Consider the following 25,712-nt stretch of genomic DNA (forward strand, 5'->3'; position numbering starts at 1 on the left):
CAGACTAAAGTAATATGGCTGCAAACATATTATAAACAGATATTACATTCAACACATCTACAGTTTGACTCTGAAGAAACCAGACTTTATTGCATACCTTTCCACTCGTTACCACAGCAATATCAAAAGTACAACATGGATTTATAAGTGCTGTATATCAGAAAATTAACTTTTGAACAATGAATTGCAAAGAGTAGGAGTATGAAAAGCAAGCCTTAAAAAGCATGTAGTATCAAAGAGAACCTATTCAAAGAAGTCCTGTCACGCCACAGCACAAGATCCTGCAAACCACAAGTTCTAGCTAACAGCCTGTAAAATGAAGAGCATCAATAGAAAGAAGATAGTATGTCTGTTACTCCTAAAACTGTTAACAATTTACCATGTGTGACCCAAGGTGCCTAAGGTAGCCCACACTGAAAATACTAGGTATGGGCAGGCTGCAAAAAGGAGAACAGAGTCTCCAAAAATGGTGGTAAACACTGTAGGTTAGATTCCCCAACCAGCCACAAACCATGCTCCTGATCCCCCACACTGGATATCAAGAAGCTTGAGGGAGGGAGGGGAAGAAATCACCGAGCCCCCTTTATTGCATCCCAGTCTCTGGCTCCCAATCAGCAAATAGGTCCAGTAAAGTGAGAAGTTCTTTAAAACTCTATTCACCATACAAAATGTTCTTCTGATCCCCAAAAAGCTAGCCACATTACCAGATCAATATTAGCTTGAATCTTACCCAAAATACTATGCTGGAAGCCAATCCTTTAGTATCTAAAACTAAAGATTTACTGTAAAAGTAAAGCAAAGCAAAGAAGTTGTTAAATGGTCAAAGCAAACAGATATGGACTCTGAACTCATATGTTATGCATCAGATTCTTAGCAGCATTGGTGGGTTTGCTGGCATGTTAAATCGCTCTGGAACACACCCAAAGCTTGGATGGGTCATTCAGTCCTTTGTTCAAAGCTTCAGTTTGTAGAGAAGTTACTCCAGAGGTGAGAAGCAGAACTGAAGACAAAATGGAGAAAGTGTAGCTGCCTTTTTATATTCTTTGCCATGTGACTTGTACATCCTTTGTCCCAAACACAAGCTCACAGCACATGGGCATGGAAAAGCTCTTGGAGTCCCCTGTCCACAAGCACATCCCTATATGTCCTGCTGACTCATAAGTAAGGCTAAGTTTTAGCCATGGGTATTTTCAGTAAAAGTCATGGATAGGTCACGGGCAGTAAACAAAAATGCATGGGCCCCGTGACCTGTCCATGACTTTTACTAAAAATACCCATGACTAAAACTGGGGGTGGGAGGAACTCGGGGGGCACTGCAGGTGCTGCGGAGGGGGCTGCGGGTGTTCGGGGGCAAGTCACAGCCCAGGGGGTGCCGTGGGTGCTGGGGAGGGGGGCGCAGGTGCTCTGGGTGCGGGAGGGGAATTGCGGCCCGGGGAGCCGACGCAGGTGCTGGGGGGTTGGTGGGGCTGAGGCAGGTTCCCTAACCAGCTCCTGGGAAGCGGCAGCCCCAGCTCCTAGTTCCATGTGCTACCTTCGCTCTGCCCCAAGCCCCGGTTCTGCAGCTCCCATTGATTGGGAACCGTGGTCAATGGGATCTGTCAGGGTGGTGCCTGCGGGCAGAGGCAGCAAGTGGAGCTAGGAGCAGAGGGAGAGGAGCCCCCCGCAGGTAAGCACCAGCTCCAACCCCGAGGCCGCCCCCCCAACACCTGCTGCTGGGGGGCGGGTGGGCCCAGAGACTGCCCCAGCAGCAGCCAGTGAGTCTTACCCGGGGACTGCCCGAGCTGCTCAGGCGGCTCCTGGGCCAGCCGCACGGCGCTGCTGCAGAAGTCACGGACGTCACAGAAAGTCACGGAATCTGTAACTTCCACGACCTCCATGAGTGTAGCCCCTGGCTTCTCTCAGTGGGTTCATTCTACAGCTGATTGCTCTTGATGGGCCATCAAACAGGCTACATAGTGCTGATGCCAGTCTGTCTGGGGATGTCACCCAGAAACAGAGCGCAGGTTTCAGATGCAGATATATTGCGCATATATATATAAAAACTTAGGATACAAAGATGATACATACATATAAACAAGCTCATCATACTTAGCAAATCATAATTTTTCTACTGATACTTTACATGTCAAATCTTGTATGATTCATTGCAATTTTTTAATATTCGTATGCATGTTATAATAAATGGTCACTCATATTCCATACAGCTCCATATTCCATTTACACTATGCTATTCCAAAAATCAAAGATCACAAAATGTTTTCATTTCATGGAATGATTCTTTCTTGCTGAATTTAACAGGAGAGAAAGTCTTGGTTATTTGATTCTTTATAAATACTCATCTATACCCAGAGTGTGACATCAAAAAGATGTAGTGCCATCTTACCTGTAATGTCTCTCCTGTGGTGGTAGTCCCCAGGCAATGCTCAGTGAATGAACATTTCTGATTGGAACAACTGAACAGGAAGAAATTTATAAATTGTAATGCAAATGCATGATTATTCCTGTCTCTTTAATACTACAACGGGCAAGAGATTTTACTTGCTGTAGAAAGGGTGGGGAAGATTCAAAAAACTACATATATTAATTCAATGATGGTAAATCAACCATTCTAAAACCCAAAGAAATAAGAATCTACGCAGTGGTATATTTAATACATATTCAGAACACTTAACACAGAAGACACCAAGGTCACTTGCCTCTGTAAAGCTTGTAAAATTCAGGTGTGTCAAAAGGCTGTGTCAGATGGCCAAAGTTCGGTTTGGATAAACCACTTCAAAAACAAAAAGAAAATTATAGCATGATGTTTATTGTTCATGATACAGGACAACAAAGGGGAGAGTATAAGATGCTCTGTGCCCATAGTTCTGAAATGATAAAAACCTGATCTTTTAATGGAACCAGAATATTTCCTCTTTTGATGTGCCCTAATTCAGTGTCACATCACAAGATCCACTCCATCCTGATTAATAGAAAACTTAACAGCCACTATTTCCCTGACCACCTCCACAAACACACACTCTAGTTATGGGCATATCATCTATTCCTCCAGTTCCCTCTACTTGTGGCACTGAACCTCCAAAAATCTGCGCCATGTCATTTTCAGGAGTGTGAGCAAGGTCACACAAAGATTTGCACCTTGCCTCTGGGAGAGGCCCCAATCAAACACCTTTGTAGATTTGTTTGCACAGAAATGCATTAGCAGAATAAAATGCCTTCCAGATTTATGCCTGTGAAGAGAACAAAATAGCTGTGCATCTGTAGCATGTTTCCTGCACAACACCAATAAACTGTAAAAGACAATAAAGTGTAATACTTTATAATAGGAGGAAAAGCAAGCACAAGGTGATTTATTTTAAAATAAAGGGAAGTGGAATTATGGACAATCTGATGCCACTGTGCTGCCACAAGACCATCCAATACACGAGTGATGTATGGTTTCTTAATACGTGTGCTGAAATAAACTAGGAGAAATATTTGGTCTGTACCACAATACTTAGCCCTTTTACGGTTAGTACAGAACATTACATTTGCCAGTCAGTCAGCCTCAAGCATTACCCACGTTCTGGGGAAAAGGAGTTAATGCAGCTTCACTGACTTCCCAAGGAGAAAGGGGAACCAATGGTAACATATAAAAGTGGCTGCAAGATTACTCTATGGGGAAAGTGGAGACTCAGAATTATGGTAAGTAGATAAGAATCACTAAAACACATACACAGACCCTCCATACACACACGCCTGAGAGCCTTGTGGGCTGTGAAAGCATCCTTGGATTTTTCACCCTCTTATGTTTCTAATGGAAAAGCTAACAGGACACACTTTTGTTTCCTTATCCATTTTTAAATAACCATGGTCTTGTAAGCAGGGATGTGCAGTTTCAAGAAGTGTTTGTTAGCCAATCACTTGACTATGATTAAGGCTAAGATTTTGTCATGGTTATTTTTAGTAAAAGTCACAGACAGGTCACGGGCAATAAACAAAAATTCACGGAAGCCGTGACCTGTCTGTGACTTCTGCTGCTGCGGCTCCATGGTTTCCCCTACCACCATGGTGGCTGGGAGCTCTGGGGTTCTTCCATCCCCAAGCACGAGGCTGTCGCCTATCACTAGAACCCTGCAGGGGGAACCTGAGGAAGCTGTCACCTGTCGCTGGAACCTGCTGGGGCCCCTCTGACTGCCAGCTCCAGTCCCTGGTCCTAGGGGCTGAAGCAGAAAATGTCAGGGAGATCTCTGGAAGTCACGGATTCCGTGACTTCCATGACATAAATGTAGCGTTAACTATGATATTACATCACAGCAAACACACCAAAATACTAGCTATGAGATGAGGGAATAATGAGAGTCATTTCTGGGCACAAACTGAAACATTTTGTGTCATATATAATTATATTTTGAATTAAGGGGACACATCTTAGGATCCCAACAATTATCAGATACAACAAAATTTGCATCGAGTGTCCAAATCTTAGACAGCACACTTCAATGGATAGTATTGCATTGAATTACTTTGAAAACCCACATTTAAAATCTGTTACAGCCATATAAAACACTACAAACTACTCTCTCAATTTGTATTTTGTACTAATTATCTTTTACACAAAGCGAAGTCATAACATTTAGTACACCTCAAATGCAGACTATAATTCTCCACCCAACAAAGGAGGCACAAGCATAGGTGTAGCAGACATCAATCAGCCTCTAGCATCAAGGCCAGCACCACACATCAGATTCTTTTTGCATCAGTAAAGTATCTTACTTATTTGGAATCTGTGAAAAGAGTTCCTTCACCCACTTCTCCAAAGTATCCAAAGTTTCTAGTAAGGAAAGAAAAAAAGAAAAAAGCTAGAAATGTAACTCACTGACAAGCATGGAGCCAAGTTTTCAGGAAAAGGCAGGCTGAAAAATCTTCCACCATTAATCCAAATTAGCTTGAGGGACCCAGACTAAACAGACTCAGAGCCCGCAAATCAGTATTCAGTAATGCTAGATAGACCCAGAGGGTAAACTTCAAAGACTGTTAGGCTGATTTCCCCAATTTTACCAAATCCCATAGATACCTGTTTTTGGATTATGCTTTGATGATGGTCATATGTGTCCATTAGAACTACAACTGAGAGATTAGGTGGCACCCGTGGCTTTATGATTTGCTAGATCCTTATAGTATAGCAGATCCACTCAACCTTCTCAAGCACAGTATAAATAATGAAGTGGTCTCCAAAAGGGGTACATCTGGCACAGTTGTGCACCTGAGCAGCATATGGTGACCCTAGGCATTACTGAATTTACACCCTACTGCAATATTATTTGTACAAAATATATCTTGTGAGGTATCATACAAAAACTAGTAACACGCTGGCTATAAATATCATCGTAAAATGAACATGTTAACCTTATATTTCAAGTTGTTCCCTCTTTATGATGCTATTAAAATATGCTTAAGATAAGACAGTCTAGCTTAGGTAAAGGTCATAAACTGGTCTGTCCTAGACAAAGGAATGTGAGTTTACCTCAATTTACATATTAGCAGTAAACAAAGATATTGAGCAAAACCAGCCAGGGTTATCCTGAGTCTGGACTTGAGAGACAGAGAATTAACATAGCTCTTGCACCCCAAAGAGAGACAGGAGGTTGAATCCCCAGGAGGCCTTCCTCACTTGTAAGACAAAGACATCCCTTTGGGAATATAAGGAACAGAGAAAGACTCCGTCTTTATCCTTCATCTTAAGGAGACAAAGAAACCAAGCAATTTGAGCTCTGTGATGAGTCCTAGACAGACCGGCCAGTAAAAAGCTGGAAAGGAGACTGGGGGTGAGAGAAACCAACTTGAACAAAGAGATAAACCCACATTGCTTTGTCTAGAGCAGACCTGTTTATCATCTTTGCCTAGGTTAGGCTGTCTTGTCTTAAACATGTTCTAGTGACATCACACAGAGGGAATTTATAGCTTCACATATAAGGTTAACACATGCACTTTACACTGATATTCATAGCCAGCATGTTATTAGCTTTTACATGATATCCCACAAGACATACTTTGTACAAATATCATTGCAGCAGTGTGTAGGGTCTGAATACAGTGGTGCCTATGGTCACACATGTTATAGAGTGTCAAATGGGGAGCATTTTTTCCTTATAAAGGAAGGAATACAATACTTAAATGTTAACAACTGACAAAAATTTTGAATAAGAGAAAATGTCGGTACCAAGAGTTCTGCATCGCAGCTAATACATTAGTGGTTCCTGTAGCATAGCTATAGTGATTATGTAAATCAAAAAGAAAATAATATTTTCTTCAACAGATATGGGACTATGAAAATAAGCAGTGTGGTTACTGACTTCTATGCATTTCTTCCCAATGACTGGCCATAGTTGCAGAACTTCTGTTCACACAGTCCTGCTTTTTGCAATTATTACCCAAATATATTTGCAAATATTCAGGCAATGCACCGAAACATAGTATCCGTTACAATTATGGTAGCATCAAGATCCCCTAACCAAAACTGGGGCACCATTATGTACTCCTGACAGAATTCTGCGACCCTGTGGGGCCACATTTATCTGTGGCCCCTGCGCAGAAAAACGTAAAATAAATCTGCCGGGGAACACACGCCTCCTCCCCAACAGCCCAGGCAGTGAGTCTGTTCCAGTGTGCCTGGAGCAGCTTCAGAGAGGGAGAGGGGAGCTGGGCATGTGTACCTGCATGGTTGATCACTGTCAGGGGAGAGGGGAGGGGGAAGGAGAGTCAGGACTGGGCCAACAAACTAGAGAAAGAGACTGTCCCTCTCTCTTGCAACTACAACTTGCTGGCATGGAAGGGTAGGGATTTTTATTATGCCCAAGGAAGGCTAGAGGCAGAAATGTAGCAGCTTGCCTGAGTTAACTGATCTCATTCTCTGAGGCACAAATGTAGCAGCCTCAGTGTAGTAAGGTTGTTAACATTGCTGTTGATGGTTAATTGATCTCCTTCTCTGAGGCAGAAATGTAGCAGCCTGCCTACATAGTAACATTGTTAAAGTTCCTATTGTTAGTTAACTGTTCCCATTCTCAGTCAATTCCCCCAGGAGCATAAAACCTGTGAAAGTTTTAAGGCCCTTACATTGCCAAAGCGATGTAAAGGAGCCTTATTATAAATGACAGTAAGGGAATCCTAAACTAGGAAGATCTATGTGCTTTCTCAATTTTTTCCTGTGCCAAAGTGGCACAATGGGGTTAGATTACAGCTCAGGATTTATTTTACTTATCCATTTAAAAAAGACTTTGAGAGCAAATAAAACATTTACCAAGCAGTCAATAAAATGTCAGGACAATCAGAACCAAGTACTTCCCAAAGTACCCAGCCAGGTCCAGGACAATGATTAGCAAAACTGTATGACTTTCATGTGTGAAAGTCTGAGCAATTTAAAATAACATTCTACTTTTTTTTTATTGCTGTTTAGTATTCTGTAATGTAATTTAAATGAAAATCCAGGATTATAACTGCAATGCAGAGTATTAGTTACCAAGTGCTTGTAACTTAACTTTCATGTGTTTAGGAAATGCTGAATAGTTGTTGTGACTTTTTTCTGTATTGTAGTTTAAATAAATTACCAAAACCATTGAAACCGGTGTGATTATATTGCATTATTTTGACAAAGTATGCAGAATTTTGAATTTTTTGGTGCAATTAGTAATTATGCTAAGTACTCTGCATATAGAGTACAAAACAATCCATGCCCTGAAGAGCTTACAATGTAAACAGACATGACAGAGTGCATTATCATCCCCCATTTTACAGATGAGAAACTGAGAAATACAGAGATTAAGCAACTTGCCCAAGGCCTCCTAGGGAGTCACATTTATTGTGTCTTTCAGCCCAAAGGAACCAAAAGCATGAATCCATTTCTGTACAGCACATTCCAGAGCTGTCCGCAGGCAAGAGTTTTGGCCATGGACAAGTCTATACTCCAATTTAAAAAAATAATCATGGGACCACTAATATCCACACAGAGAAGACAACTTCTCTGTATTAAGGTCTCACCAAAAGACCCACAAATAGTAAACTATTTTGAAGTCAGTGAATGGACCACAAAAAGAGCTGAGACAGTCCTGTTGGGATTCAAATGGGATTCAAATCAGGTATTTCAGTCTTGATGCTTAGATCTCAATCACCATTACCAGGGAATTTAAATAGAAAAAAAGCTAAGCACTGGCATTTTCTATGGGTTTATAAACGAATACAGGTGACTACAGTAGAATCATTGTTACCTAATGAGCAGCAAAGTGTAAGTTCTGAGCTGAAACAGTCCTCTACTTTAAAGCAGTATGTAAGAATTTGTATTTAAGCAACAAATGATGTTACCTTTAGACTGGACAACTAAGTTCATATAGTGAGCAGAGTAACAGTGCTGCCAAAAATCCCTCAGTCTGGTGTAGATATCTGTATTACTCTTTTTAGGTTCATGCTTTAGTGTCTCTGCATTACCTGTAAATGTTAAAAAAGTAGCTATTTGGCCTCACATTACTAGTGCTTTTCTAATCACAAGATCTAATCTCAGAATCTAATCTTGAAATCCTTATGCACAAGAATTTCACAGTTTTGGATGCGCAAGGAATGCATGATGGAGCACAGAATGTTCAGGCCATGAATACATGAACAAATACTGAGATAAAATACATACAAAGGAAAAAAAAGTTTTAACTAATATTAATATTGTGGTTAAATACAATGACTGCCAGGAAATTCAGAGTTCCAGGGACAGCAATTTTAAAAATTACTCTTCTCTGAAGTTTTTTAACCTCCTATTGTTATAAGAAACTCTTAAGAGTACTGTAACAAAGATTAGAGACAATATATTTTTCTGTATTTTGCAGTTTATTCATTTTGTGCACTACACAGACCCTTGTGCATAGCCAATTTCACCGTTTACCCTGTTTGTATGAGTCTTTCATAACATGGGAGAGAAAAACATGATTAAAGGAAAATTTTACTATAAACCACAAAAAATGTCAGGAGAGATTCAGAAGTAGGTGTAGCACCTAAAACTTGTTTTTTTTTTAAAGACTAGACTGCAAGTTGACAGGATCTAAGGCTGGTTCTACCTTCTAATTAATGCACAGTAGCACATATGGGGTTTGGTTTTACAGGGACTATATTGTGCGAAAGGAGGAAAGTGAATTCTCTCTTCAACCCACCCCTACTCACAAGGCTGTACAATGGCTGTGAAGCTGTCACTCAGCTGCTGTTACAGCTCTGAGGCTGAACCAACTGCTTTGAAAAACCTTCCTTGTGAGCCCACAGTGACCTTGTCTTTTACATCCAAGATGCAAATACTATTTTTCCAAGATTTATAATGGATAAGACATAAGGATAAGGGAGGCTACGTGAACCACAGCTGCCCTAGATGACACTAACCATAAGTTACCATGAATGGGTATGAGGCAAATAGCAAGGCTGGAGTTGAAAATATCCTCAATTCATGTAGCACTTTTTATCCTGAAGTTTACAGTATTCAAAATGCAGAATTGCTTTCCCGTATTTCAGCTAGCACCAGAGTTTGGTGAAATACTAAAGAATCTCATATTGTTAAGACATCAGTTTTTCTGTATTACACATATTTGTTAAAGTCTTAGAATGTTAGGTCAAGACTCACCCCAGAAAAACTTTTTCATGGGATGCCCAGGTCTGGCAAGGCTTCCAAGTAGCAGCTCCCTCCTGTTTGCATCAGACGGCCTTGCTAGTTGATACTCTGTTAATTTTATAGATTTAGCACTGTATTAAACCACTGGGCAATGTTCTAATGTAACTAACATCAATTTTCAACAGGGCCATACATAGTACATGGAACAGCACTGGAAATGTTTTTTGTCAGGTACACAAAGTAGTAGTGAATTAGTTAAACTACATCACTTGCTGCCAATGCTCAAAAAGGGAAGACAAAACCAAAAGGGAAAGAAAAAAAGACCACTCAGCCCATTGCTGAGAAACAGAATATGGGGAGGAAAGAGAGAAAAAGGTGGTTATTTACCTGTACTATAACGGTTGTTCTTTGAGATGTGGGTGCAAATGCGTATTCCACACAGGCATGTGCATGCCCAGTGCACCGAAGCAGAGAATTTTCTTCCCCAGTACCCAGAGGGGCTGTGGTCATGCCCTGTGGCTCTAATTCTCTCCTGGCTATTTAAGAGCAGCATTGCCCTTCACATCGAACGTCACATCGAACATCAAGAATAGAGACTCCGATGCAGAGATGACAAAGGATGGATCATGGAATACACATCTGCACCTACATCTCAAAGAACAATAGTTGCAATAAAGGCAAGTAACTATCTTTTCTTCTTTAAGTGCCAGCAGACACGTATTCCATTCAGGTGACTCACAAGCAGAACTTGTAGGAGGAGGGGCTCAGAGTCTACTAAAGAATGACTGCAAGACAGGCTTCCCAAAGTTTGCATCTGACCTTGACACCATGGTAATCACATAGTGTCTGGTAAAAACACGTACAGAACACCAGGCAACAGCCCTTCAAATGTCAAATACTGACATATCATAGAATATCAGGGTGGAAGGGACCTCAGGAGTTCATCTAGTGTAACCCCCTGCTCAAAGCAAGACCAATCCCCAACTAAATCATCCCAGCCAGGGCTTTGTCAAGCCTGACCTTAAAAACTTCTAAGGAAGGAGATTCCACCACCTCCCTAGGTAATGCATTCCAGTGCTTCACCACCCTCCTAGTGAAAAAGTTTTTCCTAATATCCAACCTAAACCTCTCCCACTGCAACTTGAGACCATTACTTCTCGTTCTGTCATCTGCTACCACTGAGAACAGTCTAGATCCATCCTCTTTGGAGCCCCCTTTCAGGTAGTTGAAAGCAGCTATCAAATCCCCCCTCATTCTTCTCTTCCTCAGACTAAACAATCCCAGTTCCCTCAGCCTCTCCTCATAAGTCATGTGTTCCAGACTCTTAATCATTTTTGTTGCCCTCCGCTGGACATTTTCCAATTTTTTTACATCCTTCTTATAGCGTGGGACCCAAAACTGGACACAGTACTCCAGATGAGGCCTCACCAATGTCGAATAGAGGGGAATGATCACGTCCCTAGATCTGCTGGCAATGCCCCTACTTATACAGCCCAAAATGCCATGGGCCTTCTTGGCAACAAGGGCACACAGTTGACTCATATCCAGCTTCTTGTCCACTGTAACCCCTAGGTCCTTTTCTGCAAAACTGCTGCCAAGCCATTCGGTCCCTAGTCTGTAGCGGTGCATGGGATTCTTCCGTCCTAAGTGCAGGACCCTGCACTTGTCCTTGTTGAACCTCATCAGATTTCTTTTGGCCCAATCCTCCAATTTGTCTAGGACCCTCTGTATCCTCTCCCTACCCTCCAGCGTATCTACCTCTCCTCCCCGTTTAGTGTCATCTGCAAACTTGCTGAGGGTGCAATCCACACCATCCTCCAGATCATTAATGAAGATATTGAACAAAACTGGCCCGAGGACCAACCCTTGGGGCACTCCACTTGATACCGGCTGACAACTAGACATGGAGCCATTGATCACTACCCGTTGAGCCCGACAATCTAGCCAGCTTTCTATCCACCTTATAGTCCATTCATCCAGCCCATACTTCTTTAACTTGCTGGCAAGAATACTGTGGAAGACTGTGTCAAAAGCTTTGCTAAAGTCAAGGAACAACACATCTACTGCTTTCCCCTCATCCACAGAGCCAGTTATCTCATCATAGAAGGCAATTAGATTAGTCAGGCATGACTAATCACTGAGGAACACTATCAACATCGCTTGGGCTCTCATCAAATGAGTTTGCAACCTCTGTGAAGGCATGATCTGAGCTACTGCATATGCTGATGTAATGTAAGAAGTTATCCACCTGGAAATCATTTCTACAGAGACTGCCTGACACCTCATACGATCCGCATAAGAGACAAACATATGAGGTGATTGAAAAGTCAGTCTCTCCAGATAGAATGCCAAGCCTTGTCTCATTTCTCATGTGTAAAATTGTTGTTCATGCACATTGGAGTGCAGTTTAGGAAAGGAAATCCGTAAATAAATCATTTGGTTAAGGTGAAACCGCAAAAACACTTTTGACAAAAAAATTGGATGTGGCGATAGGGTCACTTTATCCTTGAAAAACTGTGTACACAGGGGCTCTGCCATTAAGGCCTGAAGCTTGCATACTCTCCTTGCAGATGTTACAACTACAAGAAATGCTGTCTTCTGGCACAGGAGGGACAGAGAACAGGTTGCCACTGGCTCAAACAGAGGACTCATAAGGACAGCCATGACAGTATGAAGGTCTCACAAGGGTACAGGCTCTTCCACATGCAGGTGAAGATGAATGATTTTCCTTAAAAACCTCACCACCATGGAGTTTGAGAAAACTGACTTCCCTTGTGTGGGCAGATGAAAAGCAAAAATAGCTGCCAAGTGAACCCTCAATGAGCTGACCAAGATACCAGAGGACTGAAGGCGCAATAGGTACTCCAAAATATCCTGAATACAGCATCGCCTGAATTTCCAGAGCAAGCGACCGAACTGAAAAACACCTCCACTTGACCAAATAAGTCACCCTAGAAGAGGGCTTGCAGCTGTTAAGCAACACTTATCAAAGAGCTTCCAAACACTGTTCCTCCTCCTCATCTGGCCATGTAGCATCTATACAGGCATTGCAAATGGCTCTGAGCTCCAGAACATTGATATGGAGGAAATTTCCTGTTCCACCTACAAGCCCTGAATTTTCAACACCCCTAGATGCACTCCCCAGCCTACAGAAGAGACAACAGTGGCCTAGTAACCTTAGCAAAACTAAACAGAACACAGTTTTGGCTAACAATTATTTAATTCAACTCCCTGAGCTTTTCTGAGGTCTTTATTAAATATATGACTCTCCTACCCAAGTCTTCAACGAAGAGCAGAGAAAGCTCACAATGCACATTTGAGGTGTTTAACACATCCTCCAGCAAAACCAGGGAAGACCAGACATGACATTCCTAACTTTAACTTAAAAACACAAGCAGGAAAACAATTAAAAAAAAAAACTCTTAAAAATCTACATTTTTAGCCCTTCTTTACATATCATGAAGCATGAAGAAAAGGCACCAATCCATTTTTGCCCCTTTGCAGATCTCTATTAACCTAGTTCTATTTTATTCTTTGCATCAGTTTTTCATTACACCAGGGGATTGGTTAAATTTTTCAGAGATACCTTTTTGATCAGAGGAAGTTTCTCCTTATTTACAGACTGATTCGCACTCTAATTATTCTCCCTCAAATGTACTATTTTTTCACAAGACTAGTCTCCCTATCAATGTTAATACCAACATTTGCTCTGCATTGAGGGGTGAACACAACACAACTTGACTCACACCCACATAAATGTATATATTTAATTAGGCTCAAGGAATTAATAAATTCCATTGGCATAATTTTAGCCCCTAGTTAAATAAAGGACATATAAAATATTATGCATCAGGCTTCACAGCACTTAATACCTGAGAATCTTGTCAAAAACTTCAGTACAGTCAATGCTGTAGAGCTCAAAAAAAAATTTTATAACAAAAATATTACTCTTACCACTATCAACAGCCTCAACTTCACGATCAATAGCATCCCTGATCATTAGTGGGTGAATGAAGAACTGTGCCCACCTAAAACAAAGAGAAAAATGACAAATCTTTCCCGTTGTCTGCTGAAAGATTGTACAGAAAGATTTTTTTATAACAAAAACTGTCTTTATGGCAAACAATAATATTCACTTTTTTTAAGGTTTAGGACTTGCAGTAACTCAAACAATTATACAGTTCTGGACTCTTTTGCCACTTGTTCTTAATGCCTCTGAAGTAAAATGAATAAACCCAATTATTTAATATTTTCAGAAAGACAAAGGACAAGGTCTTTTGAGTGGAAGTGGACTGGCAGAATATGGCACCAAAGGATGCAGAATCATCGATAGCCCTAATGTATATAGATAATATTATTCACAATTATATTTTCTCCCTCACCCATAAAGATATGGATGATGGATAGGGCAGACTAGTGGCCTGAATGGAACACTGGTGCACGAGTGGGGATTCTATGTGGGGGTGGAGTTGTAATTAAATTTTGGATATACCTATGTGGTTGCCAGGGAATTTTGATCTTGGATCTCCTCACAGTGGTCCCTTCTGGCCTTAGAATTTTTGAAAATCCTACTAAGTTCTTTGCCTCAACAATCCCTTCTGTTGGAGTTCCACACGTCGATTATGCAAAAATGCATTTCTTCATCAGTTTTAAATGTGTTGCCTTTCAATTTCATTAACTTCACACATGTTCTTGTATGAGTAATAATGAATAGGTGTGCCTGTTTATCTCGCAGATACCATTCGTTATTTTATAGACATGTATCACGTCATCCCTGCTTTGTCTCCTCTCATCTAGCCCCAGCTTTTTCAGTCTCTCCTCATATCCAAATCTTGCCATATGTCTAAATATCTTTGCTACCCATCTTTGAGACCTTCAAAGTAGCCAAAGCTGGTTTGATTCCCACCTTTGGAGGGATGAATTCTGCCCTCCAATGTTTTATAGAAGGCAATCATAGAAGCAACACTCCCATTGTGTGTACATTCTAGTGCAGAATTTAGTTCAATCACCACATTAATAGCGTTGATAAAAATGCCTATTTGCAGTACAACCTAATTTTCCGCCAGACAATTTTGTCAATATCAAAAATATTTAAATTATCCTCCCCATCAGAAGACTGTTTAATTTCCCTATGACAGAAATGGAGCTTTATTGTATTGACATATCCTATGACATGATAAGAGTTAATTAATGATCCTTCCTGGCACTGAACATATATTTTTTTGAATAAAGCAGTGGATCATTTTACTGCACCTTTTTGGTGGTACACTGCCATATAAGAATCAATACTTTTTTTTAAACAGAGATTGTTAATAAAAAATTAAACAGCCTAACAGGGCACATATTTAAAAGGAACAGGCCAATAAAAAGATTCTCCTTTAAGTAGCCAGGTAAATGGAATGAACTACCAATTGCGACAGTGGCATAATTTATGATAGTCCTACAAGTAATCTGGCATAAATACATATTGAAATCTGTCCTACTTTCATAGCAGGTGCATAAATTACATCACTCCTAAGAGACTATACACTACTGGGGTACTACTACTCCCTCAAAAGACAGTGAGAGATCTAAGGGAAAGTCACAATCTCCTTCCATCTATAATGACCTCAGTTGTAATAAGGGGACCTATGGAAGCTCAGCAATGACAGGCTCCCTTCAATCAGGCCAAGACAACGCAATGCAAAGTTATATATGCAGTTTCAGAGTTCATTGTGTTAATCTATTTTAAATGAATCAATGCTTTATTTGGTGTGATCACGGTTACCTATCGAGTGCTTCTTTGAAGTATTTCTGCTGGATATCAAAATGGAAGACTGTCCTTTCACAGTCAGTTGAAGCGTTGTCACTGCCCCCATGTTTCTTCAGGAATGCATCAAACCCATTCTCATCTGGATACTTCAAACTGCCCATAAATACCACTGAAACACAATCGATCAAAATTAAGCAGATATAGACATAATGATGATTTCAGAAAGGCATAGCTACATAAAGACAGCATGATTTCCCACTGCTTTGCACCTTGTGAAGGCATTTACACAAAGCAACAGTGCATTACCATTTGATTTGACAACATTTTATGTCCATTTGCACAGGTGTAAATTACTACACAAGATGCAAGACGGTGGGAAATCTAGCCTGTAGCAATTGACCAGCCTAAAAATGCAAGTTATAGAATGGAATCATTTCAGAATATGGAAAACACTTGGTTTCAAGTATGATTTTAAGTTACACCTTAAAACTGAGCACATCAGTCTCAATCTAGTCCTGAATAGGTCACCATAGAGAAACAGACATACAAGCACTCAAATTTATCTGAGTATGACTAATGTTGAAGGAAGTATAAGAAAAATGCAATTACTATTTCAGTCCCTTTATTGAAAATAAATGAATAATCTAAAGTGCACTGTCGGGGCGGGGGTGGGGGGGAGATTTATGTCCAAGGCCAGCAGTACCCAACTAGTGGCAATATTCTGGACTAGACTGCCCAGCGGTGAGAGTCACTGGTTGCCTTGCCTAGCAGCTTGAGTCAGCAGTTATGCCACCCAATGGCAAGAGTCAGTGGCCACCTTGCATAGTGGCTTGAATCTGCAGTAATGTCATCCAACAGCGAGAGTCAGTGGCCACCTTGTCCAGCAGCTAGAATCGCCCAAAGGCAAGAGTCAATGGCTGCCTTGCCTAGCGGCTAGAGTCTGTGGCCACCAAGCCTAGCAGCTAGAGCCAGTGTCACCCAACAGTGAGAATCAGTGACTGGGGTTAGATGAACTTGGCCCCATGCTGCTCCACCAGGTTCCAACCCAGGGACCTTCAAAATAATGGTCCAGACACATAGCTTACGGACAGGCACCAGCCCTTACCCCTGTGCCCTGGGTCACTTCCTACCCCTGCACCACTGGTCTGTCTCCAGAGTGTCTTCCCCTATTGGCAGTGACACGTCATCCTCGGCCCCTGCAGATGAAAGGCCTGCATGGCTTGACTGTGAGCCCTGTCCCAGCTGCTTAGAGCCTCAGTGGCTTCTCTGCAGGAGGCTACAGCATCCAACTGCTCTACTGCTTGGTCCACCTAGACTGAGCTGAGCAGCTCCCTTTTGAACTCTCCCTCCACTGGGAGCATGTCCAGCAGGGCGTGGCTGCCTGTGTCCATTACTTACCCAACATGATTAATCCCAAAACAACTTTCAGAAGTTGAGCTCAAAATGAGAGGAGGCTGAAATACAGTTGATGAAACATAAAATTGAGTTCCTTCCTTGTCTTTTGAGTTAAAATATCAATATCCAGATTTTTATGCGTGTAAAGGAGCTTATGTAACAATTTGTTGAATCAAAATAGAAGTAAAATTAGGGAAGACGGAACAGCTGAATTACGAGTTTTGTTAGAAACCTGCACCAGCACTCCTGTCCCGTTAGCTCAGGATCAATCATGTGTGTTTTAGACCGTTGCAGGTTTGAGCGATTTGGTCAAAACTTCCTAACAGGCTAGATACTGAACAAGCAAATGAGTCCTTTACACTTCTTCCTCTAACACTTTGAAGAGCCAGACATTTCTATCAGTACAAACCATCAGATCTCTTCTCCAGACCTTTATTATGCACCTTGATTACTCTATTCTCCTGTCTGGACTTTTTGCAGGAGGGACTGATTTAAATAATTTATTTTAATCATGATTTAAATCAGCAAGTAGGAACCCCTGATTTAAAGCATCAACTGTAATCTTGTTTTGAATTTTTACTTTTTAGTTATTTTCCTAAAGAAAGGGTCATTCTCAGTGACTGATATAAACATTAGGACATGTTAATTTGCAACTCAATATAGCCATTACACTAAATTTGGTACTTCTTTTTACTAACCACGAGGATACACTATATCTATATGCATTTATTTAAGCAATTATATAGCTTAACATACATTTATTAGGATTCCTATATTTTACAGTTTATTATGTTAAAAATGGTGAATGTTGTACTTATTTACTGGAAAATGTTTCTTTTTCTACTCATGATTTGTATCTCACTGCATTTGGATGGAAATTTCAATTAAATTAGAAATGCAGAAAAACAGCTTTTTAAATTTGTTTTTATTAGTTAAATACAGCTACCTTAAATGTGCTGGACACAATGAAAAAAAGTAAGTTTATCATAACATATTTTGCATTTAATACAAGCTGATTTGTTAAAGAAAGAATTGACTGTAGTTAGTGACTTGAACCGATTATTTCTGGTCACTATGTCCTTCAATATTTTGGAACTAGTTCTCATCCTTTTCTATCTCGTTTTTATTCATGGATTAGATTAGGAAAACAAGCTTTCCTGCTTTTTCAGCTCCCAATTTTGAATGAACTAGTCAAAATTCTCTCTCTCTACCTGCAGAAGAGGCAATTGCCATCAAAACCTTATGTAGCTTCAAAAAAATCTGGTTCAAGGTTCTTAGCCAGTTACTTCCACCAGTTCACTGGTCTGACTTTCTTCAAAACTTTGGCAGCAAACATGTTGCTTGAATAGTTCTATTCACCCCCACTCCTGAAATCTATTCTGATTGATGGATGAATATTAGATGCCCATGCCATAGCAGCACTTCCTCCTCAGCAATTAAGTGTTTACTGTGATACTTTGTATTGAGAATACTGGCCAAAAAACAAGGCAGAGTAAATGCTTGATCTGCTTGTTCGCTGCCTGCAATTTAGCTTTGTTTTTTAAGTGTTTCCTTAAATTCTTGCCAAATTTTAACAACATTAGCAGTTATCTTTTTGCAATTTGTCCAAAGCAATGGAAATAGATTTTAGTATAGTCAGTATAATTTCTACATTTCTCTTTAGCTGGATGTTAACTACTCTGGTCTGTGAAATTTCCATTTATTTTGTCACAATTTTCTTCACAAATTGACATCAAGATAGGCCAGATCTTTAATAAATGCTTCAAAACAGTCAACCACTAAATTCCATCATATATCTTAGAGGAGAATTAGCTGTGATCCTCCTCTCTTCAGTGAAGCTGAAGCAAAGTGATTGTTAAAAAACAACAACATTTCAACAACATTTTCCATTATTCCTGGTATACCTCCGTCTTTGACTAAAAGATACATCAAATGAGCTCTGTACCTATATACATTTCAAGCTCACTTTTTTATCCACTTCTAAATTTCTTCTCACCTTAGTGTCAGCATTTTTATTCATTTTAATTATTTTTAACGTATAATAATAAATTTAAGCATTGTCATAAATTGCCATAATTTTAATTAGGTTTATTTTAATAAGAAAATAAATTAAATTTACATTAAAAATTTAATTTAAATTAAAATAATCTGGTTTTGGGGTTTTTTTTAATTATCAATTTTTACCCACCCGACCCTGATGCCTCCAAATTAGCCTCCCTCATATCCATTTAAAATGTTGCCATTAGACTCATGTTCCTAATGGTCATAGTGACACACAACAATGGTTAAGGGCTAGTGTGCAAAGATCACTGCCTGTCATGCTGACCAATATTGCTTCTTTTTTCACTTGTATTCTCCTGTGATCTATATCCATCTGATATCTCTAGTCTTTCCCTTAGATTGGAAGCCCCCTAGGGCAGGGACCATCTTTTTCATTCTGTGTTTGTACAGCACCTAGCAATAATGGGGTCCTGATCCTTGATTAGGGCTAATAGGCATGACGGTAATATAAAAAATAATGACTGCTGTGGTGGTTCTCGGGCTATCCAGGACAGAGAGTCACCTTGTTACCCCCGGCCTCCCGCATGAGGGAGTCGGCTCTCTAGCACCACCAGCCTTTCAGACACTCAAGCACTCTCCTCTGGGCTATGCCAACCTGCAAGGCAAAGAAAGGGCTAGCAATAGATGCACCCCATACCTCTTGAACCATTCCCTTGTGATATCCAGCCCCTGACACTGGCTACTCACAGTAATTCCACAGGCGCAGTATACCCCACTTAACTTTTTTAACTTAAATCACCACTCCTGCATAACACATAGCACTTGTAATAAAAAACAAAAAGGTTTAAGAAAGGATAGAGATTCTACTGGAAAACGAGAGAGTGATGGAAACAAGTTATTACAACCCAAAATAAAATATGACCCTAGGTCTTCACTTATTAATAGTTACCTTTCATGTCTAATAAAGTAGGTTTTTCCCCAACAGTTCTGTCTTTTGCAGAGCTGGCTGGATTCATAGGAATCACGATCCAATTTTTCATGAGAACAACCTGCTCCTCAAAATGTCTCCTCAGTGAAATCATCCAGAATACCTTTCCCTCATCTGTGTTATCTGAAACAATCTTTTGTTTCTATTCATGGGCAGGGCATCCCTGTCTTGTTGTAACATTCATTTTTTTACCCTCAATAGCATTTGATGATTTGCAGTTGTCTCTTATGATTTTTCCTTGATGGTTTTGGGATTGAGCAAGGCTAAATAATCAAGCCTTGCATTGCATCACCAACTAAACAGGGCAGAGTGACAACTCCCTCCTGCCTGAATGGCCCACCACCAAGACTTATCTCCTAGTAACTAATTTTTTACTCCAAGTCTATAAAGCATACTTTCAATATAAATTCATTATTCCTTAAATATCACCCATACATACACCTTGCAAATATATGAATCTTGAAAAGTTACTAGCTTTTTTGGAGATATCCTAATGTTACTCTTTATGGATAAATTTCCTGTAAAGCACATGTTTGGTGTAGTGAATTTGTCAGGTCTGAAGTAGGAGTTGTTTGCAAAGAACGGGGGGCCCTTTACCTAGGAGCCTCTGTGTCACAATCACCTCACCCACTCTTCACTCTACCATGCTGTCTCTACCACATCAAGCACAGCATGTGATCCTCATCTTTAAAGCCCTCCATCATTTAGCTCCACCCTACCTTTCAACTTGTTTTTATTATGAAGTTTAACCACCCCCATCAACTTTGTATCACCAGCGATGCCAGCCCCATTTTCCCACACTCACCTCCATGCATTCTTCGTGCAACCTCTTACACTTGGGAAGAACTCCCCATGATAATTCATGAATCCCCTATCTTAGCCTCTAACATCCCTCCTTACAACCTTTTTGATGTGGTACCTACATATCACACCCATCTGGCATTCTGCTTCTAGAATTTTTTAAACAAATCAATAAATCCAAAATAAGGTCATTAAATTTTCCACTTTGGGAGGAAAGACTGAAATGTAAGCTGATACATACTGTGCTCCAGAAAATGTGCCAACCCAGGCAGATCCTCAGGATCACAGAAACTGCCAACAGCAACACAAAGAGCAGCTGCAGACTGCAAAATAAACACACAGACACTGAGGAGTCACTTCTAAAAAAAATTGCAGTCATTTTATCTAGTAGACGAGAACTCCAGTTCTAACAATCTCACAGAGCTACTCTATACTCAAAGAACAGAAGAGTGAAACAGGCCAGAATGTTCTGCTGGAAATAAGAGCTATGAGTCCATAAGTAATGGCAATATAGGCTCAACCCTGAACAAGAGAGGTAGATGCTCCGATACCAGAGACAGAGGCCATATAAGTAACTAGATTGATAGGACATTCAGGAACGGAGGACTAGCCTGTTTGTCTTACCACAATATTTAAGAGCTTAGGACCACGACAGTAGTTCTCCACTTAATAAGCTTTCACTCTGTAGCATTAGCACATACCAGCTTCTCTGTTCCACTTCTCTTATTTGCTTCTTCCTTTCCTGTTAGTTCTTCCATTTCCATATCATCAGAATTATTGGGATCCTCCTCAGCATCATCTCCATCATTGTCATCATCTTCATAATTTTCCTTGTCCTCTTCCATCTCTGCTACCGAGTCATCATCTTCATCACTTTCAATCTTGATTTCATCATTATCCTCCCATTCCAAAGACTCCTCAGAAGGAACACTATCCATGGTATTTGCATCCGAAATCAGTAGTGCACACAAGCCATTTTGTAATGTGAGATACCTGTGAAATCAAGTATAATAATAATATTTTGAATCTTCAATTGTCCACCTAAAGCAATGGAACTCCCAAAGAAAGTCTGAAAAATTCTGAATTTTTCATATTTGTTCTAGGCCAGCGGTTCTCAAACTGTGGGTTGGAACCTCAAAGTGGGTCGCAACTCCATTTTAATGGGGTCACCAGAGCTAGCTTAGACTTGCTGGGGCCCAGGCCCAGAGCTGAAGCTCGAGCCCCACTGCTTCAGGCCTGGGCGGCAGGGTTCAAGTTACAGGCCACCTCCTTGCGGTTGAAGCCTTGGGCTTCAGCTTGGACCCCACTCTTCCCCTGGGGCAGTGGGGCTCTGGCTTTGCCCCCTCCCTCTCCTCCCCCTCCACCCACCCGGGGCAGTGGGGCTCGGGCGGGCTCAGGCTTCGGTCCCCCATCCTGGAGTCACATAGTAATTTTTGTTGTTAGGAGGCCAGAGTGCAATGAAGTTTGAAAACCTAGAACCCCTGTTCTAGGCTTTTGAACTGCATTCCCTTCCCCACAGTGATGTTCTTGAAGATCTGCTAAGCATGAAAGGCATAATTTTGCCATTTAATTATATTCCCAGACAAAAACTGGGTTAAAATGGAGATAAGGTTGAGAGTACATCGGTAATTTAGAGTAAAAAGCACAACAGGGATGTTGTAATTACTCCCCTCCCCCCCATACACACACTCAAAACCAAAAGCATTATAAAACCAGGCAGTTCATAGTTAAGTTTAAATGTAAGAGAAAGCCGAATGTTTTCATTTTATTCTATATAGGTTCTTATACTATGCTCATTACCACAGTATTTGAACACCTTTCAGCACTGAACTGAGCAATGTGGCTAACATCTATCACATGTTCTTTGTTCTCTCTCGCAGCCTCTTCCTGGGGAAGAATTCTGTGTGCATGCAGGTGTTTTTTTAGTAGGATGTTTTGTTTTAAATTATATTATATATACACACTCACACACTGTATGTGTTTATATTAGAGAAGGGAAGATCAAAGAAATGCAATATGCACATAGAGAAGTGTTGAAGTTTGTGATGGTTCTTAGCTCCTGTGAGTTCATTACACAATCTCAGACCAGCCTGAGTGAGATCTGTCTTCTGTACAGATGAGCTTTTCCCTTATTTTAGAAAGGCCCATTGTGCCAGAGGAGCAGAGCTGTTGACCATGGTGTTCATGTTGGACTTCTAGGTAATATTTTAGATATCCCAAGCTATTGAGATCTTGATGAAAAGGACCAAGACCTTGAACTTGACATTTTATAGGAAGCCAGCATAGTGAGCGGAGGACAGGTTTGATGTGATAGAGTGCTTCTCCTGAGTGAAATAGGCTAAGCGCTGAAGGCTTCATGCCCAAGTATACTGCATTGCTTTAGTCTACATGAGAGATGACAAAGGCATATATAAATGAGGCCAGTTCATTGGCCAACAGGATGGGATGAAATCTCCTAGCCAACTGGAGATGATAGACAGCATTACTTAGATGCAGTTATATGATCTCTTAGTGCCAGCGAATAATCTAAAAACACTCCCTAAACTACAGAATGAATTGATCAATTGTGGGTGTGTGTCTTTAAATAAAGGAGACCTCAACTTTTCAAAATACTTTCCTCTGCCCATGAGCATAACCTCTGTTTTGCTCAGGTTCATCTTAAACCTGCTATTCTTTATATATGAAATGATTTTGTCCAAGCCCTGGACCACCTTGGTGATAGTAGTATGGTCTTATGTGGTAAAGAATAAGTAGAGCTGTATGCCATCTGCATATTGCTGGCACTTGTGTCCATGTCACCTGAATAGTTCCCCTAGTGGCTGCGTGTAGATGTTGAAAAGAGGTGCTGAAAGAATTTATCCTTATGGGACTCCACAATGAGGGGGGCTATGATAATTAGGCCTATGAATTTACCCTCATTGTAAACTCAACTGTAAAAGTGAACATTCATAAACTGTCACAATGACTTGTTATATAAAGTAACCTAGTTCTTTAAAAAAAAAACACATGTAAGAAGGAGGCAGAAAGGCTGAACTAATTTAAAAAGAGTTTTACTGATACTACTTCAAGGACTGTTACTATTATGACTGACAAACAAGAGGAACAGAGGTCTGAAAATCAATTAACCAAAATAGGTGCATCAGAAATTCGGCCTATTGGTGGACACAATACTGAGGATAGATTATTCAACCCAACACTCCCTTCTGGGGGGCGAGGGTGCTGTCTTAAAAAGAAAAGACTTTTAGTAAAAATTAGCAGAAGAAGCAGGTGTGTGCCAACAACGGAAGCAAATTTTATCACCATTGTTGCCACCTCACTATCTCCTGAAACCGCAGATATTCTTCATCCTAATCCTGCGAGATGTCCTGACCAGACCACGTCTGATAGAAGGAACCAAATGACACTATCACCTGCACTGTCTCTGGCTAATTTCTGAACACCAGATGGGATATGAGACTTCATCTTTCCCCCCGGCACTCTCCATGTGTCCTTTTCTTTCACCACCTTCTTTCTTAGAGTCTGGCTTGGATGGCTGTCACATGCTGCTTGTACACGGTAGATTGCAGGACTGCTACAAGTAGGTCAGGCTTCTGTACCAGTTTTGGACTGGCTACAGAACATCCATCATGAAGAGAGATACAAGAGATGTGTTCTCTTTAAGATACTTTAAAGCACTGTTAGGTATGGCTGTTACCAATCCAGGTAAAGTATGTTATTCATAGTGCCACCTAATGGCTGAACATTATAACAGTTTTAGCATTCCATCACACGTCCCCCTTTAAGTTTTATATTCATACCATTTGCAAAATTTTACACTATCAAGCAAACTTTAAAGTTCAGTACATATCAGTTTGTTAAGTGTTTCTGAATCATAATGGTTTCCTAATTACATGACTCAAATGCCTAATAACTTTGTGATCTGGCTGTCCATTAGTTGCAACGGCTGGCTGTGGTTGGTTTGGAATTGTTGTATTCTTCTTGTTCTGCATCTGCCATCTGTAGAGTTTGCTCTGTTGAATTGTTCCTTCTGAGGAACTGAAGATGTGACAACTTCTCTTGAGTTCTGAATTTTTCCATATCTTGTGAATTTATTCTGAAAGATTTTGTAGTTAGGGACTTGTCCCTCTTTCCCACAGAGGGTTTATGATACTTTTATCAGTCATGCTGTGTCTCTTTACTGCTTCTGAGCTAGTTTCTGTTTTTTCAAGTTGCTCCTGGTTTTTGTTTTGCTCCTTCACTAGTTCACTCTACTTTATTATCTGGATAGCTGTGTGTAGGGTTAAAACTGTCTTTAATTGTACCTGCTGTGCGATGCTTTTGTCTGTAAGCCCAATAATCAGTCTCTCTGATATTTTCATGTTTTACAATCCCCAAATCTCAGTTTTCTGCCAAGGTATGAAAGGCTCTTACAAAAGATTCAACACATTCCCCTGGTTCTTGAGCTCTCTGGTGAGAACACACCCATTCATAAACCACATTTCTCTAAGGTATAAAGTATGCATCAAACATAGCCAAACTCTTTCAGTCATCCTTGTGACTGTCACCAGTAAACGCAAAGGATTTAAAGATATACTGTCTGCTTCCCCATAGCATAAATTAAAGACAATACCTGGATGTCTCCAGTTTTCTGGTGGAGTTTAGTAGTAATGCGAAGTCTTGCAAAGTACTTCTTCCAGTCAGTCCATTCTGAACGTCTGTCAAAGCTGAAGTTTTCTGGTGCATCAAAGAGGGATATGTTGATTATATCAGTCCTGCAACCTTTGTTGTTGTTTTTTCTTCTGTTTGAAACCTTTGTAGCTGATTTCCAACATTGCATATTTGCAATACTGCTGTAAGCCTGTGACCAGAAAGAGGCAACTAAAAGAAATGTCCTAAACAGCCTGATGCCGGTTCAAGTTTCCAGATCTCAGAGTGGATGACAAGACTGTGCATTGGGCCTATGTTTTCCCAACAGTGAGTTTGCATTTTCTTTCTTTGCTATTCTTTACTTCACCCTTTTCTGTGTGTTTGTCTTGTTTTAGCTTCTTAGGAAACAGAACTTTAACAACAGCAACAATATAAAAAGCTCCAGCTCATCTCAACTAACTTCTCTTTTTCCCTCAAAAAAAAAAAAAAACCAAACCCCACTGACACAGAATACTTCTTTCTTTGAAGGACTCAGT

General features: G+C 40.5%; 1 protein-coding gene across 1 annotated transcript in view; it reads right to left on the reverse strand.

The window, feature by feature from the left end:
- LOC125641841 (nardilysin-like) overlaps nt 1-25,712 on the reverse strand; it is a 95,378-nt gene that overhangs the window by 60,311 nt on the left and 9,355 nt on the right. Inside the window, exons 2-10 of the mRNA XM_048862358.2 lie at nt 21,252-21,543; nt 20,792-20,873; nt 15,381-15,534; nt 13,568-13,641; nt 9,626-9,721; nt 8,335-8,457; nt 4,753-4,810; nt 2,697-2,770; nt 2,384-2,453 (exon numbers count right to left, since the gene is read on the reverse strand). Of these exons, the coding sequence (XP_048718315.2) occupies nt 2,384-2,453; nt 2,697-2,770; nt 4,753-4,810; nt 8,335-8,457; nt 9,626-9,721; nt 13,568-13,641; nt 15,381-15,534; nt 20,792-20,873; nt 21,252-21,543 (1,023 nt within the window). The remainder of the gene's footprint in view (nt 1-2,383; nt 2,454-2,696; nt 2,771-4,752; nt 4,811-8,334; nt 8,458-9,625; nt 9,722-13,567; nt 13,642-15,380; nt 15,535-20,791; nt 20,874-21,251; nt 21,544-25,712) is intronic.

This window comes from Caretta caretta, chromosome 8 (genome assembly GCF_965140235.1).
Source record: "Caretta caretta isolate rCarCar2 chromosome 8, rCarCar1.hap1, whole genome shotgun sequence".
Classification (NCBI taxonomy): domain Eukaryota; kingdom Metazoa; phylum Chordata; order Testudines; family Cheloniidae; genus Caretta; species Caretta caretta.